The following is a 20,264-nucleotide window of genomic DNA, read 5'->3' as shown; positions in this document are numbered from 1 at the left end:
CTCCTGTAAAGGGTAAAGCAGGTCTTTGAAACCAGCAAAGTCCATTTGTACCTAACCTGTAACAAACGCAACTCAACAACATCCACTGCTCCACGCGTGATAAAACACACCAGTAAATATGGCATCGTCGGACCTCCAGGACCGCATAGATTGAAGAGCAAAACGGATAAATACACAGTTAAGTGTAGGAAGCATGATAAATTCTAGAAAGCAAATGACTCTGTGCCCATATAAAGTATCTATATAACTGTGATAGAACCAGCTTACATTTGGTTAAAATCCTCTGACCAAAAAAAAAAAAAGCCTCCTTTGTGGTTACTTGAGAAGGGGTGAGATGTATCATATTTAAAAAAGGGAATTCTACCGGAAATGTAACACATTCACTTCGGCTTCTCTGAAGTATAAAGATGGTGTTAGAATCTCTCCTAAGTAGATTTAGATCAAGCAGAGCAAGACAGCAAAATAATTCCTAACATACGCACATAATTTAAAACCAGGGTCAGCAAGCTTCTTCTGTAAAGGGCCAGATAGTAAACAGTTTAGGCTCTTGCAGGCCCTACACAGCCAACGACTCGGTGTCAACAAATGAGCGTGGCTATATTCCAATAAAACTTTCTTTATGAGTGCTGAAATTTGAATGAAATATAATTTTCACAGGTCATAAAATATTATTCTTCTTTTTAATTTTTTCCAACCAGTTGAAAATGGAAAAACCACTCTTGGCTCTCAGGCTGTGGAAACACAGGGCAGCAGACCGAATTTGGCCGGCAGGTAGTTTGCCTCACCCTGCTTTCAAAGCTTGCTTCTCAAAGCGTGGCAGACAGGCAGGCAGCAGAGACAGCACCCGGGAGCTTGTTAGAAATATAGGACCTCTGGGGCCCCTGGGTGGCCCAGATGGTTAAACGTCTGCCTTCAGTTCAGGTCATGATCTCAGGGTCCTGGGATCGAGCCCCACATCGGGCTCCCTGCTCAAAAGGGAGTCTGCTTCTCCCTCTCCCTCTGCTGCTCCCCCTGTTTGTGCTCTCTCGCTCTGTCAAATAAATAAATAAAATCTTTAAAAAAAAGAAAAGAAAAGAAATACAGAACCTCCAGCCCCACCCCAGATCCACTAAAGGAGAATCTGCATTTTAAGCACACCCCCTCTGTGTCTAATGTGGGCAGCCCTGTTTGAGAAGCATTGGTTCAAGGTCTACACAGACTCCAAAGCCAAACTGGCGAATTCCAGTTCTATCATACGACTTCCCCGAGAGCTGACCCTGGGGAAGTTCTAAACTTCCCTGTGCCTCAGTTTCCCCATGCACAAGGTGGAGAGGATAGTCTTGTCTCCCTCGGCATGATTGCGAGAATTAGACATACACACACACCCACATACACACAGCTTAAACGGTATTTGTCACTACGATTACAAAATCTCACATTATGTGACAGTTGAGCCTTGAACAACATTTGGGTTTGAACTGCGCAGGTCCACTTAGACATGGATTTTTTCCAATAAATACGGTACAGTACTGTAGATGTATTTCCTCTTCAGTATGATTTTCTTAATAACATTTTCTTTTCTTTAACTTACCTTATTGTAAGAATACAGTATGTAGTACATAAAACATACAAAGTAGGTATTAATTGACTGTTCATGTTATCCATAAGGCTTCTGTCAACAGTAGGCCATTAGTAGTTAAGTTTTGAGGGGAGTCAAAAGTTATATGTGGATTTTCGAGTGCACCCCCACATGGTTCAATTTCCCAGCCACCGTCTGAGACAGGCATGGTTTTACCCCATTTTATAGAAGAAACTGTGGCCCAGAGAATTGGAGACACTTGCCTAGGGTCACAGAACAAAAGTCCTTCTGGCTCTAAATTTAGTCCTGAGGCTAATGAAGGGTTCAAGGGTACAGAAGGGGGGCACACTCCCCAGGAGCCCAGATCTTCACGTCCAGCGCTCCATTCTAACCCCGAGAAGCCGCTTTGCAGCCTATGCCCCTTAGACCCTGGCACCCCAGGTGTCCAGCTCTCTGGCTCTGCCACTCGGGGCCCTCCCTCATCGAGACCCCAAGTTACCCTTCCGTTCGGTGACATTTATCTTCCATTAACTTGCATAGTGTTTTTCACAACTTCTCTTTCTAGTTATAGACTGTAAATTTTCTCTTTGCTGAGTCTTGTAGCTGACTGGCTATTTTTCATTATATTTGTAGGGCTCAGGGAAAAAAAAAAAAGGCAATCCCTTTATTTGAGAATCCTGACATTTATTAGCATAATAAAACTCTCAAGATGAAATTGCAGTTTTCCAGACAGTAATTTCATTTGCAGGACAACTTACAAGGAATTTATTTTAAGGCCAGGTAAAGCCTAAAATATATGAGACATGCAGAAAGTGCAGGCCCCAAATAAAATGAAATAAATGTGTTAGGCAGAGAAACCTCAGCTGTTGTCTCTCACATATTAATTAGGGGTGACAGGAACAACAGCTCAGGGGTTCGGGTTCTCAGCCCAGCCTGCTCGGCTCTCAGAGCTGCTGCTAGTGCTTGGAATAGGAAGTTTCTTCCAACACCTTGAAAATCATCACACCATATTCCCCTGCCACATCACTGCTAATCCCAAAATAATTGTTGCTGTTTCTGTGGTTGTTAGCAGCAATGCCTCTCATTTAGACAGAGTTTTCATATTGCTCATTTAAGTGACCCAAAAAAAAAAAAAAAAAAAAAACTAGTGGCGGCCACACAGGAATTCCTCTTCTCGGGCAGACTGAGCCTTCACAAGGTTGAACGTCTTGAACAAAGTCACATAGTTTGTAAGTAGCGCGGCCAAAACCAAAATTCGGTTCCTCTGAGGCTACTAGAATGGAAGACTATTACAAGAAAATCTAACCATAATTGGTGAAGGTTTTAAAGCATCTTAGCATTCAAGAAGCAAGTTTCCGCCTTCTCTTTTATGAATTCGGGGGCCCTGGGAGAGAGCAAGACAGAAGCCAGGTTGCGAGGCTGACGTTCTCGAGCACATTTATACGATGGGTCCTTACCCTGGCTTCCCTCAAAGCCAGAGCCTGTGGCAAACGCCTATATGCTGCCACTTAATTCAGGGGTGGCCAGCCCAGAGGAGCTGCAGAAGGAGGCAGAGGAGGAGGAGGGACAGACGGGAGGGCGCGGACCTCATCTGGCCACTCCTTGGTTTCATCCTGACGAGTTGCTCCATCTTGCAGGACTGTCTTCTCAGAGGTCGTCAGAAGAACTGCCTGTCCGAACAGCCCCCCAGCAGGAGGAAGGGGGAAGAAGTAATCTACCAGCTGCTGTCTCCCATTGATCCAAGTTTCTCTGCACATGCAGAGTTAACTGCCCTGCTCTTGATGGGTGCACGGTGTCTTCAGCAACTGCAGCAATAGGAGATGAGGGGCCCAAAGCACCACATGGGGCAAGGTGGCATTGGCTCATCTCACATGAAGCTGATGGACCCCGTAAGGAAGAACAGAGTCCAGGCAGAACACCTTGCAGTGGTAGTGACCAGGGTGAAGCAAGTGGCCAAGAATGTGAAGAGTAGGGGAAGCAGGAGGTGAAGGAGAGTGTAAGTGGTGTGGGACATGACTGTCAAGTAAGGTATGCCCGTCCACTGACAAGGATCAGAGCCCATCCATCCTTTCACTCCCACCAATATGGTGCTGCCAACATTAAAATACCAGTAAGTCCAGGGTAGGGAGTTGAACACAAGTCTGCTTGATTCCACTAAAATATTCCCCACCATAACACGCTGTCTCTGATTGTCCATAAACGTGAGAACCTGAGTATGCACGAAGACACTATCCCTGAGAGTTACTGGCGAGTCACTGGAAGAATCTCATTGATATGAAAACCATACTCAGATTAAGTGAACACAAGGATCAGACTCAAAATGACCAGGAAGGCAGAAGTAATCATTTGGGTAACCTACATCAAGAGGGTAAAATCCTAGAGAGCAAAGGCTTTCTTGAATTTATAATTCATCCCAGGTTTTGGGCACATCTATGCGAATAAACGAAACCACTGACTCAATATTGCAAAACCAGGGTCAAGATATGCTTCCAAGACCAAGGATGGGTGGCAGAAGAAGAGGCAAATATAGAAGGCAGGGCAGTATCAGCCGCCTATTCTGGAAGCTGGGTCTCAGAAGCCTTAGGTAATTATTCCAATGATAAAATCAATGAGGGCAATAATGTACATCATTAAAGATGTAGCATCTATATTTTCCATATAAATCCTTTACAATATTTCTTCTATACTCTCCATGACTTTATAGACAGAACAGGTAGGAAATTACTTACTAGAAAACATTGCTGATTAGTGTTGGAAGACTTTCAGAAGAATTGCATTCATTCAACAAACATTTATTAAATGTCTACCATAGGTTAAATTCAGAGTTCGGCACTGGAATTATTTTGGATTATTAAAACATGACCCATGTGCTCTAGGGGCTCAGCTTAGGGTGGCCATGGCAAATAGGCTTCATGAAGTCATAACTAAACTCTTCATGAAAGAGTTGCATCAGCTATTAGCAATTTCTGTCCTGGGCATTGGGACGGGGACCAATAGCACATATATTTCATATCCCTTGAGACATACTAATCTACTTAATCCTCTGGATGGTGGTAGATCTTCCAGAAGGCCATAAGGATTTGAGCTGGGAAGTTCTTAAGTTGAGTTCAAAAACTGGATGCCCAAAGAAGTCCAATTGATAAGGGAGAGGGGGGAAGGAATCATTCAAACAACAGATGGTAGTCTGGTGGGCTGTCCCTCTGTCCACAGGGTTCCTGCAGCAGCTCTCCCCCTGAAACAGTGATAATTTCCTCCTAAAAGGAAAAACAAAAAGGAAGAATTACTTATAACCAAGCAAGGGAAATAAACATCCACCAGAGAGAGGCCAGTTCAAGATAGAAAGTCTATGAATATGTATCTGCCTCCTCCTCACTCAAATTTATAGAAATGACAGAAAAAAAATCTGCTTTAAAAAAGAAATAGAGCCATATTGGGAAAATGGAAATAAATCCAATATGGGAAAATAAGAAGGAAGGCCATCAACAAAGCCAAATGTTAAAGAATACTTGAAAACCAAAAGACCTACAGGATGAGATTGTCAGAGGAGTGAAGGTGAGGCAGGGGCTGGAGCAAATATCAGAGGGACAGGCTGGGGAGCCCTAGACAGTAGAGGTCTTTGCCTCGGGCAGATGGGAAGTGAGGAGAGGCACTGCCCTTCGTTGGGAGGCCAAAGAGTCCACAAAAGCTCAGACATTCCCATGCCCAAAAGATGAGCTGTCTTTAGGGCTGTCAACTCCAACCCTTACAGCATGGAGAGAATGGATTCGGGAAACAGGGACTGTATCCATTGATGGATAAATAGGAAATTCAAAGTTCAGACACCACCTCATAACTCAAAATGTATACATACTTAAGGAAAATCATACCCATAAAAGAAAGATGCCAACTCAACAATAGAACTGACCCCTAAGAAAATATCAAGTTTATAAAACAAACTGAAAGAGCTTTTCAGGGATGGGTATGCATCTCCTCAATGGAATAAGAAGATAAATCATTCATGAAATAAGAATGGGCTATTATTTATGGGGCATCTGGGTGGCGCAGCCCATTAAGCATCGGACTCTTGGTTTCGGCTCGGGTCATGATCTCAGGGTCGTGAGATTGACCCCCGTGTCAGGCTCCACACTCAGTGCGGACTCTGCTTGGGATTCTCTCTCCCTCTCCCTCTGCACCTCTCCACTCGTGCTCACTCTCTCTCTCTCTCCCTCCCTCAAAATAAATAAATAAATCTTAAAAAAAAAAGAATGAGCTATTATTTTTTTTAATTAAAGAAGCTGCAAATGAAAAGAGTGCCCATTAAATAAAAATAAAAATTTCAAAAGAAGACCTGAAAAGCAGGATAGACATAACTAGAGCTCAATTTAACTGCTGGAAGAACTGACAAGTCAGTAAGAAAGGAGACATCTAAGTAGAAAATGGACAAAGGACAGGAACGAACAATCCACAGAAGAAATCCAAGTGGCCATTAAACATATAAAAAGATCCTCTGTGTCAGTAGTAATTGGAGAAATGCAAGCTAAACAACAGTGAGATAGAGCATCTGCCCGTCTGATGGGAAAAAATTAAAATGACTGATAATCCCCAGTGTTGGCAACAGTGTGGGGAAAAAGCCTCATCAGTTTTGGCAGAAGCACAAACTGGCGCTATGTTTTTGGAGGGCAATCTGGCAGATCTTTTCAAATTAAAATGTGCATCATCTTCTATCCAGCAATTCCAGTACGACGGATCCATCCTAGAGAAATACTGTGCCCAAAGGGACCTAGACAAGCAAAGCTCTGGGGCCCCGTTTGTGATCATGGAAACCTGGAAGCTATGTAAGTGGCCATCAAGAAAAACCACGGGGCACGCGTACGGATGTGGTTGGTACATGTACTCAATACAAGCATTTCAGTGACAGCCAACGTCCTGATAACTTACAAATGTCAGCTGTACTGTTTCAGCACTTTACACAGTGATATCTCAATGAAACCTCCCAGGGACCCTAAGGAGGGGAGTGCTATTTTGAAACCCATCTTACTGATGAGAAAACTAAAGCACAAAAATTTCAGTAGTTTGCCCAAAGTCACTCACAGTAATGAAGTTGGGATTTAAAATTTAGCAGCCCACTTCCAGCGACCATGCTTTGAAAAAAAACACCATATGCTATCTTGATCCTGCTAAAAAATCAAATTGCTGAGCTATTGGTACAGAATTGTCCGGTTTAATCTCACCCCACTATCCTTATTTTTTAGAATTTCCCTGGATAAACTGGTACATTTCAGTTTTTTCTGGAAAATCCTATCTTTTTTTTTTTAAATCTCTATCCTATTGGTATATTTGTTGGGTAGAGAATTGCATTAAATTTTTTTTTAAAGATTTTATTTATTTATTTGACAGAGAGAAAGAGACAGCAAGAGAGGGAACACAAGCAGGGGGAGTGGGAGAGGGAGAAGCAGGCTTCCCGCCGAGCAGGGAGCCCGATGTGGGGCTCGATCCCAGGACCCTGGGATCATGACCTGAGCCGAAGGCAGACGCTTAACGACTGAGCCACCCAGGCGCCCCTGCATTAAATTTATAATTAGAAAAAAAAAAAAAAAGCATTGTCTGGTTTATGTAGAAAATAACAAAACTATGTACTTCCTTATGTACATAAATTTCTGTGTTAATGCCCGGGAAATACTTGGATAGGTACATGGCAAACTAATACTTTAAGGTGGAGAATGGAAATGGAGATTTGAAATGGACAAGGCATTCATTCACCTTGTATTGTACTTCATTATTCTTAGAACATAATCATAAATTAATTGTGTAATTAAAACTTTAATTTATATACGTTGACCACCAGATCTCCACATGGGCATAGATGAACCCCCTCTTCAGTGTAAGAAACTACATTGGAAGTCTCCAACCCTAGATTTGGAAGAGAATAAAGACCTTCAAAGACATCTGTTCTAACCTTCCAATGCAAGAACAATAGCATAGCTTCTCTGAGAGATGGACTTTTTTCCTGTGTTTGAACACTTCCTGGGACAAGCAGCTCATCACTGCTCAAAGCAGCTTATAGTGGGCAGGGAAACCAAATATCATGGTAGAGAGGAAAAAGCCCAATCTTTAGAGGCAGACGGCCTGAGGATTAACTCTCAGACCTCGTGGTGCCAGCCATGAAAACTTAGGGAAGCTATTCAAGCTCCCTGGCTTTGGTCTCCTGATCTGTGAAATGGGACTAGTCTACCTCCCTCACGGAGCTATCATGATGAGGAAGCGAGAACATGGATGGACAGCACTAGGCATCATGCCTGACACAGAGAAGGTGCCAATATCCACACAGGCCCTCCCTTTCTCTTTCCTAGAGTTGTTAGAAAGCTCTTCCCAACACGGGTAGAAAACTGCCCTGAACCTGGTTAGTCCAGTTTTCCAGGAGTCCTGTCCACCCAGCGTCTAGGTATTTGTAAATAGGTAATTTTCTATGTGCTTTACTTAGAAGGTCAAGTCATGAGCTGTCCCTAGAGCCCTGGGGACATCCATGAAGAAAAAACAAAACCAATCCAAGAGTTCCTATTACAGCAAAAACCCAGTGAGATGTGAGTCTGTGAACCTTGCTACAGCTGCAAAGCTCAGGTAGATGGGGAGCGACCACGACTCTGTCTCTTGGAATCCCTCTCCCACCCTTGTGGCTCACCAAGTTCCACCTTTGGCTTTCTCCCAGTTACTACTGTGCTGACAGTCACATTAACACAGAAGTTGCTTCTTTCTACATATATCGTTTGGAAGGCAACATCTTTCCTCATGAGAGGTCTACAGTAGGGGGACAAATAACAAAGAGAGTTCTGGAAAACAAGAACTTCCACACCACTTCACAGTTACAGACTGCTGTTATGGACATTGCCTCATTTAACAGTCATGGGATCTGAACTATTATTTACATCCATTTGCCTGGTTAGGATGGTAAAGTTCAGTGAGACTAAGGAACCTGCCCAAAGTCACACACGTACCACACACGTACATATCCTTGTAGTTGGAACAAGAGGCATGGTAACTCTACTAGAAAAGCTTCTCAAGCCACAGGGTTGACAGCTAGGCTTCAGCTAACTCTACAAAGCTGCCAGAGGCCCGGCTAGAACGTCCTCAAGCAGGACATCCTGGGGATGTGTTGCAGGTAAGCCACGGGCTTGGACAGAAGGTGCATCAACTAGTCCCTAAGTGTTGACCATAGGGAGAACTCGGATACTTGAGGTGAGAAGAGGCTTAGGGACCAGGGCTGGAGGGGCCTGCATTAGTCAGAGGGTAAGCCAGAGAGAAGAACAGCAGGCCCCAGAGCCTGTCTAGACCACCTCTGCTCTCTCCCACCCCGATGTCCCATATCCCTGTGATCCTGCAGACCTTCTGGGGCTGCCTGCTCTCTCTCCACCCCATCTCTTAGAATACCTGCAGCCTGGCGCTCCTTCACCTCAAGTTCCTCCCAGTCCTATCTCCTGACCAGCAGCCCTGTGAAGGATACCTTGTGGAAATCAATGAGATCGGTGAGCGTTGCGTGGCGATTGGGGTCCACTCCCAGGAAGCTGTAAAAATCCCCAGAGGCGTCCACAAGAAAGTGCTTGAACCCTTTCTGCAGGCGATAGGAGAGGGTGTAGCCCCAGATTTTCTCACTGACCCGGACCAAAAATGCTCCCTCCGTCATGTTCTCGAGGAGATCTTCTGCATCTTCTCGGCTAATAATTCCTGGTTTAAAAAAGAAAAAAAATAAGTCCGTAGGTTCAGCAAACCTTTCCCCTGCCACTCTCCCTGACTCACCCCTGCCCCTCATCCTCCTTCCATGGTGTCAGGAAAGAGGGGGCCTCAGGAGCTGTCCAGCACTTACTTACCTCATTCCGCCCAGAGCAACCAGCTGTGAGCCTGGGGGCAGAGTTTCTACTAGCACCTGAGTTTAGCACGCTTTCCTCCAAATTAAGCCACACTAATTTGGATTAATTGGGTAAGCAAAGAATTAGCAATGAGCCAGAATTAGAGCATCTATCGATTACAAATACAAGTCAGCAAGCACTGCCCCGTGGAGAGCCTTAAGAGTCCTGCTTTAATGACAACAGCAGAGTGACTCAAGATTACTACCCCAGTTATCTTGCTGGTACCCATGAATGAGCACCTGAAAACAGTAGGTCCTCTTAAGAAGTGAAAAGACTTCCTCCGCCCACCTGTGGGCATTGGGAAACCAGCTCAAAGGACAAAATTTTCTCAGGTTCTGCGGTCCTTCATGAGGATGTGGTTTCACCACAGTATGGAGGTCGGGTCCAGCCCTGAAGTTACTGATTACTTGTCAGTGGCAATCCCCAGAAGGGCTTTTTGGGAGCTGCTGTCCTCTGGATAGAGCATAGGAAGCCATGTGTGGGGGGACCAGTCTCGCAGGGCAGGGCAGCGGGAAGAGGGCGGGAGCCAGAAGGCCTAGGTGACCTGCTCAACCTGCCTTTGTCTGGGCTCCGTGATGCTCAGCCAACTCCTCGACTTCTCCAATGTCCTCTGACGTTTAAGTGAGCATCTTAATCCATCTACATCAAGGGCACATTACAACTTTCAAGTCAGCTAAAGAATTTGAAAGCATTTCATAAACTGAGAAACACTGTGGAAATGTTGGCTACTGTTATCATCATATTTGGGGAGAGAGGAGAAACGCATGGTCCTTTTCACACACCCACTTGGTTACCCTGTGCATACACTCCGTGGGATCTTTACTGATGGTCACATAGCAAAGGGGTAGAAGGTAGCCGGGCTGTTGGTCCCTGTGACCCTGAGAGGTACTGCACACTTGTGACCTCTCCCCTACTGCACCCTGGTGCCTTTCTCAAGCTTTCCTGTACGTACTCCCTGCTCCCCCCCAAGCCCCTGCCATTGCTCTCCTATTTATAGGAGGTGGGGCAGGACTTTCCTTGTGCCCAAAGCAGAGGACATAGAGGTCACCACACTGTCACATGTCCCCCTTTTAAAGACAGCCAACACAATTGGGGGTCACCTCCGTCCTCCTTGCCCAGACTTATCAAGAGGCAATCAAGTGAGCCACCCTCTCCCCAGCCAGGCTATGTAAGTAGGAAACCAGGGAGAGGGGAGGGGGAGGAAGTGGGGAGCCCTTCTACCACAGGACACCTGAAGAATCGCGCACAATTCCCATGTAGGCAGGAGGAAGCACCGGGAGGATGTTAGTGCCTTCAGCCAGGGAAGCAGTGACAGCCAAAAGAGGACCAAAATGGCCACCTGGAATCTGTCAGAAGACTCAGCACCGTCCCTCACCCACCTCCCTGCCCCAGTGCCAGAAGACCTAGACCCTAAAGGTGGCTGGGGCAGGGAGAAAAGTAAGAGAAGACAGAGTAGAGCCAAGGGCCGGGAGGAAAAAGGACCAGAAAATGTCACCCCCATCTCCACTCTGCCCACCTCAAGCTAAAGCCCAGACCAGACTGGAAATTGGGGAGGAGAGAATTGTTGCATTGGGCAGGAGCCTGAACAGTCAAACTTGAATAGGACTCTACCTTTTAATATCTGAAAGCGACCAATAACACCAAAAGGACAATGTCATGTGTCTGCCATCTAAAACCTTTGAATAGCCTCCCCGGACTCTGGCAGACTCCAGGCTTGGGAACGACAGACACGGGGCTCTGGGACCCCACCCACCCACCTCTCTAGGCTCATTCACTCACTCACCTTGTGCACCATTGCTGCTCCTTCCCACAAGCCCCCTTGTGCAGAAGCTTCATGCCCGTCCCCGGCCCCCTTTGTCCCAGCTAACCCTGAATCCTCCTCTTCTCTCCTGGGAAGCCCATGCTGCTGGTCACCTACACTCTACCTTTGTGCAAGTGAGAAACAGATGTCCCTCTGAGTGGTGGACTTTGAAAAGGGTGCCTCTCTGGGCCAAAATGGCCAAGCTCACATTTCCACATTTCAACCCCTCCTGCTCACAACCAGCCCCCTTGGCAGGGTCCCTTTATTCAGTGTGCAACCTGCTCCATCCTGTCAGGAAATCATCGCTATCCCAGGAGGCTGCACGGGATATCCACCTTTGAGCTTTCGTAACACCTGCCCAGATGCTACAGTGTATTAGTAAACAGGCTGTGAAGGGCTCGAGGATAAAGCTTGTGGCAACCGTGGGAGCGCGCTGCTCGAGCCTCCCTCAAGAGAGACTCTGCTGCAAGGAACAGTGTCCAGAGCTGCCAGCCCCCAGCTGCTGCTCAGGATCCACCGCTGAAGCGTGTTCTGCCCCAGCTGCTTCAGGCACAGAGGGTACAGGACCCAGTGCCCCTGACTCAGAGCACAGAGGGTTCTATGAGCACGAGGCTACGGAAGCTGCCATTCTACCCAGTGTGGGACTCCTCTAGTGAGCAGTCACTGCTCAGGGCTTCCCATCAGCCGGAGCAAGACTCTCCCTGAGCTGTGCTCCAGTAGCAGGCTCTTCCTCCCAATGACCCTTCCTTCCCACCCTCCCTTCATGGGCGTCAGGCCTGCACCTCATCTGAAGACTCTCCCCACCTTCTCCTGCTCCCTCTCCCCTTTATCCTTCATGGGCATTTCTTCCAGGAAATCGCTTGTACTTCTGCTTCCTGGAAGACCCAAACTGACACTGAATGCTGACCTTTGTGCCCCAAGCATCTGGAATGTTGGGGGGCTTGTTTGGAGCAGTAATCAAGAGCAAAGACTAAAATCACAGCTCAGGTGGACATCTGGGTGGCTCAGTCGGTTAAGCATCTGCCTTCAGCTCAGGTCATGATCTCAGGGTCCTGGGATCGAGCCTCGCATCAGGCTCCTTGCTCAATGGGGACTCTGCTTCTCCCTCTACCTCTGCCGCTCCCCCCTGTTCACGCTCTCTCTTGCTTTCTCTCTCTCTCAAATAAATAAAATCTTTTAAAAAATAAAAATAAAATCACAGCTCAGGGATTTGTTCAATGGGTGACCTTGGGCAGGTTACTTAAGCCTCTCTGAAACCCAGGGCCGTGTCCTCATCTATTAAGTGGTACCATTACTCTTACCTACGTCATAAGGTTGTTTGAGCCTATGTTAAATTAACGTGTGAGCATGCTTGCCACGGTGCCTGAGGACACAACGCCTATCTAATACACATAACTAGTTTGTCTTGGCTACACCAAGCGTATCACTCATGTGCCAGGGTTGGATGTCACTTCGTCCTGGGAACAGCGATGGTCATAGCACTGCCAGGCTATGCTGCCCACACCCACGCACCCAGTCCCTCCAGACAGAGGCTGTGGCGGGTGACCTCTGATGGGGACTGCTTGGGTCCCGGGGCCCCAGCCTGCACCATCCCTGGCAGACTCTCCTGCGAACTCTGACCCCACTCTTTGATACTTAGCTAGAAATCAACAGTATAATTTGGCCCAAGGCCAAAAGTAATGCAGCCTCATAGTTGAGGATGGCATAGACCATTCCATAGAAAACCTGACCCCCAGGAGAATTAGTGGGTGGCTGGGAGGCCTGCAGGACACTTACAAGGAGAAGCTGTTACACTTCTCTGCCCACTCATACTCTGCGCTCGACTCCCTCTCTCTCTCCGTGGATCACCTCTAAGCCAAGTGTACTGGGAACTAAGCACTAATCATACCCCATCCCATCCCACCTCTGCCCCTTCTAAACACTCTACGACCTCTTGGCTAAGGAAAGAAGGGAGGGTCTCACCTCACCCCTTCTGACTGTGGAGCAAGCACACTGCTCCCCCGGGATCATGGAAACTTTCTGCGTCTGCCAATGACCAGGGCTGGCCGAGGGATGCGGCCTTACCACACAGTGCTCCAGGGTAGCTGTTCGGGAATGATGACTGCAGAATGCGACCGTAGATCCCTTTTGAGCCAGTTCTCACCTGCCAACATTGGGCAATGTAGCTTTTCCCGCAATTTCTCTCCTTCCTCCCTTCAACAACTATGTATTAAGCACTCTCTAGGAGCCAGGCCCCATGCTAGGCACCTGGGAATCGGCACTGAATGAAAAACAGTTCCTGCCTTCCAGAAGCTTTGACTCTGGACAGAAATAAAGATCGACAGGATTTTTTTTTTTTTTTTTTTTAAGAAAAGGCTCACTGTAACGAGTGGTGATCAAGGCCCCAGGTGCTGCACGAGCAGCTGGGGGAGGCACCCCACCCAGCTCTGGTGCCAAGGGGTGGAAGTGACAGCTAGACTGAGACCAGAAAGGTGAAAACAGAGGCGCGAGGCAAGAACTTGTTTGCGAAAGAGATTAATTAGCACGTGGCCCGAGGGAGGGCCAAAGTAGGAGCCGGGCAACAGCAATGGTGAGATACGTAGAGGTCGGCAGGGGCCAAGCCCCCAAGAGCTCTCTGTACCATTAGAAGGATTCTGGACTTAATTTCGAGGGCCATGGGAAATGACTGATGATCTCTAAACAGAGAAGAATGTGAGAATGTTCAAGGATGAAAAGACGGCTCCAGGGGTTACGAACTAGACAGAGAAGAGTATGAGAATGTTCAAGGATGAAAAGATGGCTCCAGGGGGTATGAACTAGAGGCACACAAGCCAGGGATCTCAATGCAGTGAGGGCTTCATCATGTAGGAATTGCTTCATAGCTACATTTCCCCAGTTGTAGCGCTGGACTCCAGCTCCCAGACTGAGTGTCTGCCAGAGATGGCTTCTATGTTGACGCAGGGGGGCAAAAGGACACACTGGGGGTTACCTAAGAAGCCCCCTGTCACAGCCAGCCCTGGACACCATCCAGGGACTCTGTGGCCCTCATCCCCTTCGGTCCTCCTAACATCCCGATCATCATCAGTTCATAACTGAGGACGCCGAGGGTCAGCAAGAAAAGTGACCTATCCCAGGTCACAGAGCTAGTAAGTGGTGGGGCCAGATTTTGAACTCAGGTCCTCGGACTCCAAGTCCAGTGCTCTTTGCTCTACACCATGTTTTCACATGCACAGGACAGTAAGAGCTGCTGTAAAAGACACAGAAGGAGGAGATTAATGTGACCTGGAGAAGTCAGGACAGACCTGAGAGCAGCAACGAAGGGAGATGTGAAGCAGGCCTCTGGGGCTGGGTAGATTGTGGGTACAAGCCGTAAGCAGAGCTGATGACGTGGGAGGGGAGAAGGAGGGACGCAATGAGTGAAGAGTCACAGCCAAGACTAAGAAGGACACCCCCATGGCATATTTATATAAATGGAACATTAGAGAAGCTTAATCTAAGTCTCAGGACAGGAAGGAGACGCAGAGGATGGGCTGAGAGGTCTAGCACATGTGCGATCCGGATCCCAGAGAATACAGGCGAGAGGGAGAGGAGGCCATATTTAAAGAGTGAAGGACTGAGGATTCATCAAAGACACGTTGCAGTGAACCTGCCCAAAGCGACTTAGTGTCTCATTCTGTCAGCCAGAGAGAGAAGGCAGATTATCTCCAAAGAATGAACCATTAGACTGATGGTTAACTTCTCAGTTACAACAGTAAAAGCCAGAGGACAATGGGATAATATTTTCAGTGTGCTGAGAAAAAAAAAATAACAGTGTTTAATGAAACTATCTTCCAAGGAAAAGGACAAAATAAAGACATCTTCAGAAAAAAAATTTGAGAAAATCGACTATCAAAGATAATCTAAAGGACATACTTCAGGTGGAAGAAATTTGATCCTGAACAGAGAATCTGAGGGGCTAGAAGGAATGATAAGCATAGATCCTGCAGGTGAATTTAAAAAGATATATTGACTTACAAAACAATACTAGTAATGGATAATTTGAAGATTTAAAGAAAGGACTGCCATACTGACAACATCTGATCAGTTGAGAGTAGAATCACTGTTATGTGTCTTGAGGGGGAGCCTGTGTCTTGAGGGGGAGCCTGGCTGGCTCCAGCGGAAGAGCATTAGCCTCTTGATCTCGGGGTTGTGAGTTGGAGCCCCACGTTGGGTGTAGAGATTACTTAAATACATAAAACTTTAAAAAAATAATTTAAAAAATTCTGTGTGTCTAGAAAGAGGGTAAAGATATATAGCAACTTGAGAATATGTGAAATACGCATGTTACGCCCTCTCAATTAACCACTGAAAGATAGGCATTGAGAGCGGTGTAGCCTCCGAAGAGCAGAGGTGGACAAATGCAACAAGGAGAAGTTTTTTTTTCAATGAAGCGTGAAACAAGCTAATAACTAAAAAATAACTACGCTAGAGTTCCATTGGTACTAAAGTGAAAAGCTCACAAAGCTAAAGGCTACAGTGCTTGGAGATTAATATACAAACAATAAATGAAGCAAAGATCTGATAGAGCAGATATTCGGGAGAGGGATGGCATCTGGTGGAAGGACCAGGGCGACCAAGGTCAGGGGCACACAGGTGCTTCCAGGACGGCTCGTGTTTCTGCTTCTGAAGCTCTCTTCATGCCCTCACATCTGTATGTGCACACACTGTGTATATTTGATGTTTAATATTTTAAGGATTTAAATATCAGGGCTCTGCACCTCCCCACACATCATGCTATGACATTCATTCAAAGTTGGTCAATGTCCTTTGAGGGATGGGGAGGTTATCACCCAGAAAAAAAAAGGATCACTAATGAGCTTTAAATGTCAGTGTTGGCTGTCTTGGGTCCCTAGAGCACGGTTCTCCGCCCTGGCCCACTCTGACAGAGTCTTACTAATTCATTTTGGGTACAACAGACATGAGTAACATTTATAATCTTCCCAGGTAATTCCAATACACAGCCAGGTTGGAGACTGACTGAGCTAGAGTGTAAATGGTCTTGCAAACCAGGGCTGGCAAAGATGTAAAAAGTGGATTTTTACATTCTACAAACTCCCTCTATATGTCGAGTAGTACTTGGAGATCTGAACACAGTTTTATAGACCTACTCTAGAGGGGACAGAGGTAGGGCCTGTGAGAAGACCCTGCAGACGGGAAAGAGCTTTTCCTGGGCTGGGGTGGTATCCCACCTCTATCCCCTCCACCGAGGGGAAGAAGGACTAAAGGGAGGGCCCCCACTCATGTTCCTGCACCCCACAGAGAAACTAGAAGAGTCCCGTATCCCAATTTTGTGGAGAATCTAGCAGGAGCCATGCGCCAGCATAATGTAGCCACAATTAGGCAGAATGACGGATTTGGAGACAGAACAGCCTGAAGATGATGGCTGCCAGGCTCCCCAAATTTCTGTGTGTCCTGGAGGGGAGCCAGGACTTCCAACACCTTCTGGTGTGGGATTTCGAACATGGAGGGAGAGAAACCATCATGTGTGGCTGCTGGGAATCGGGATTGGGTCAGCCTTCCGGACACCCCTAACCAGATTAACTGCACATTTACCCTCTGGTCCAACAACTCCATTCCTGGGATATATTATAAAGAAATCCTCACACAAGTCCATAAGGGTCCAGGGCAAGAAAAGTAATTGACTCTTAGATTAATCTATGGTGGTGATAAGTTGAGGGCAATGTGGGTGTCCAGGACTCAAGGAGAGGGTAGCAGAATTAGGTAGATGCAGCCTGTGGAATTCTGTGCAGCAATTAGAAATAATAGGCCAGAGGTAGAAACAGCATGGCTCTCATAACAAAGTCCATGGACTAAGTTTCCAACAAAACTAGGTGGCAAGGTAGCCCCGTGAACCCCAGATACAAATGGAGGTAGAACAATCAATCAACACAAGACTTTCGTGATACCAAGTGTTTCCACGGGAAGAAGAAGAGAGAAACAAGGGTGACCAATGGACCCGAGAGCAGTCGACAGGAATTCACTGGAAAGCAGGAGGCCAACTTAAGAACAGCAGCTGAAACCTGGGGAGGATCTGCCTTCCCCAATCCTGGGGAAAGGCAAGAGGCCCATGGTGACACCCTCTGGGGCCACCTCTGATCACTGGGAGTGGAATCAAAACTGAGCAAGGTAGGAGAAAAGAAAGGGATGAAGGAGAAGGTCCAGACCCACGTTGGGGAGGGGAACAGAGCCTAGATATCCCAGGAAGCAAGCTGCGCTCTTTGTGGACACATCACAAAAACAGCAGAAGTGGGGCGCCTGGGTGGCTCAGTCAGATAAGGCATCTGCCTTCGGGTCAGGTCATGATCTCAGGGTCCTGGGATCGAGCCCTGCGTTGGGCTCCTTGCTCAACGGGGAGCCTGCTTCTCCCTCTCCCTCTGCCCCTCCCCACTCATTCTCTCTCTCTCTCTCAAATAAATAAAATCTTTTAAAAAATTAGCCACAGAAAAGCATCAAGGTCAAATCATATGTAACGTTAGCTGAGAAAAAAAGAAAATAAGGAGCAGAATAACTTCCCTTGGGTGATATATACATAATATATATACAAGAACCCTTTGAACAGATACTCATTATTATCAGGAAGGCTCCTTATTGAGGAAGAAGGGGAATGTGGGTGGAGCATAAAGGAGAGTAAGAAAATAAACAAATAAGGGACAGCCTTGTGTCTTTCCATAATGATAATAAAGTATGAGGACAGGGGTGGAAGAGGTGGCCAGTGAACTGAATCTTTAGGACTGAGGGTTTTTTGGAAAATAAACATCATTAAGAGCATAGCCCAGAAGAGAGGCATCATTAAGGCATACCCCAGAACCTAGGCTTTGGGGTAGATGGTCTTCTCTAACAGTTAACTGATGGCAGTTGTTGAAACTCAGAAGGCCCAGCAAGAGCCAAGGTAGGGCCAAGTCAAGTGTGGGGGATAATCAGTGTGGAGAAGGGGACCCCCAGACCCCAGCTATGCTCAGTATCCAACACTCATAGATGCTTCCAGCAGCAGTGGACCATCGGATTCGTAAAAGTAGAGAACAAGGTCCAGAGATGAGGGGCCAACCAGGGCCTTTCTTTGACTCCCTCCCAAGCCATGAGCTCCCCCTACACTCAGACACCACCTGGGGAAAAGGAGTGATGTTGGAAAGATTGAATATTTGTTAGAAAGTAACTGAGTTAAACTGAAAGAGACTCTTAAAACCAAAGGAACTGGAAATGTTGAGGGTGATTTTTTAGGCATTAGCAGGAAACAGAGGTCCTGACAAGGTAAGATCACTTATAAAAACAAATAAACAAGAAATTACACTTTTATATCTATCTTTCTAGCAACAATTCAAAAGTTTGATGGAAATGTAGAGACAGCCAAATATGTCTCCAGACACTGTCAGCTGCCCCGTGGGGCACAATCATCCCTGGCAAGAACCGCTGACATACAGATAGACCCGAAAGATCTCTAACTGATAACAACAACAACAAAAGTCTTAACAAAATAGTCCACGGCTCCTCTGGGTGCTGAACATCAGAGGCAAGCCAACTAACTACAGCGCCCTCTGCTGGGCCTCTGCAGTAAAAACCATGGCCAAGGTCAGGGGCAGAAGCCTTCCAGCGCCCCCTTCCCCCCACCCCATCCGCGATTGCACAGCGGGAGGGTAAGAAGCAGGGAATGCAGAAGCGGAGATGGCCAGCGTCGCCAAGAAGTCCAGGCTTGCTCTCCCTATCCCAATTCCCGCACATTTATATCGCATTTGCAGCCAGCAGCCCCGCGAGGTGTGGCCAGCAGCTCCTGACTCCCTTCTTATTGTACAGAGCACAAATCCCCGTGCCATCTTCGCTAAGCCTCACCTAACCATCTCCCTGCATCCCATGAAGATGATGCTCTCAAACACCACCAACAACAACTTCAAGTTGCTATCAAAATATTGACTCCATCGGTGCTAACTGGCGGCAGCCCCAGGAAAGGAAAGGCACTTTAAACACACCTCCAAAAGACGCTGGGCTCTAAGGGCCCCATAAATCCATATGTTAGCAAATCCTGGATTCAGTTCCCAGCCCCTCCTCCACCTCCATCCCGGTCCCTGAAATCACTGGCTCCGAATTTAACCTGAGTAACCAAATGGGTTCCTTTTATTTCTCTGTTAGGGTTTCTCTCTGAAAAGAACGAAATGCAGGCAGGCCAGACACGACGTTTTACTTTTTATGGGTCTCAATTTATCTGATGGGCATATTTCTTACAGCTTTCACTGTAGCTACGCCTCACCGGCCGGCAACTCCTCCATCAACCGGTTAGCTATTTCTCATTCATTTTTGTGACTTTCCTTTCTTATTGCCATACTTTCCAGACGATATCATTAAAGAGGCTGGAATTATTATGCTCTTCATTCTCAACAGTTTCTTAAAGCATCCTAAAGCCACAGAGATTGTGATGAATGAGTTCACATGCCTTCATTTTTTATAACTCCAAATGAAATTTAACCACGGCTAACTGCTGAGACAAGGGTTTCACGGGAAGAGCTTCTTGGTTCCAGATATCGCCATGCACAAGAGGCAATATCGCATGCCCACGACCGCCTGCTCCAAGTTGACATGCCAGGTTCAAATCACTAACGCCACTGCTGGGACAGAGGATGGCAACCACGCAGTAGAATGACTGCTGAAACTGGCTACCCAAGGATCCTGTGTAGCACTAACTTCAGCTGAAAGTATAAAACGACTATTTGTTTCAGGTCAGTCTTGCTGAGTGGACTGACAGTTTCACGAGGACAAAGAACGGGCTTTTTCCTCTCTATGGCAGACATCGTTTGGTCTTGCCCACTCGGGACCAGCTGCCCATCTTCTGGCAAGGGAAGGCTGACCTCCTTTTGGGAAGCCACGCCTCTCACTCACGTCTACACCCACGTCTATGCCGTTGCAATGGGATGGATTCTATTCCCCACCCGGGATGGTCATGTGACTCACGCCTGGCCAATGAGAGAGGTCTCGTGCCTCTGGCCATAGTGACTGGTTCAGGAGAGAGCACGTGACCAAA

General features: G+C 46.9%; 1 protein-coding gene across 2 annotated transcripts in view; it reads right to left on the bottom strand.

Moving 5' to 3' along the window:
• Positions 1-3,254: 3,254 nt before the first annotated feature.
• SH2D4B (SH2 domain containing 4B) overlaps positions 3,255-20,264 on the bottom strand; it is a 61,414-nt gene continuing 44,404 nt past the window's right edge. The window contains exons 6-7 of one of the 2 annotated variants that reach the window (XM_032423754.1): positions 9,036-9,256; positions 3,255-4,812 (exon numbers count right to left, since the gene is read on the bottom strand). In XM_032423754.1, coding sequence (XP_032279645.1) covers positions 4,720-4,812; positions 9,036-9,256 — 314 coding nt within the window. In that variant the 3' untranslated portion in view covers positions 3,255-4,719. The remainder of the gene's footprint in view (positions 4,813-9,035; positions 9,257-20,264) is intronic. The other variant, XM_032423755.1, reaches the window with a different exon arrangement.

Source organism: Phoca vitulina, unplaced genomic scaffold, assembly GCF_004348235.1.
Source record: "Phoca vitulina isolate PV1807 unplaced genomic scaffold, GSC_HSeal_1.0 scaffold29, whole genome shotgun sequence".
NCBI lineage: Eukaryota > Metazoa > Chordata > Mammalia > Carnivora > Phocidae > Phoca > Phoca vitulina.
This window is presented reverse-complemented; position numbering and strand designations above follow the sequence as displayed.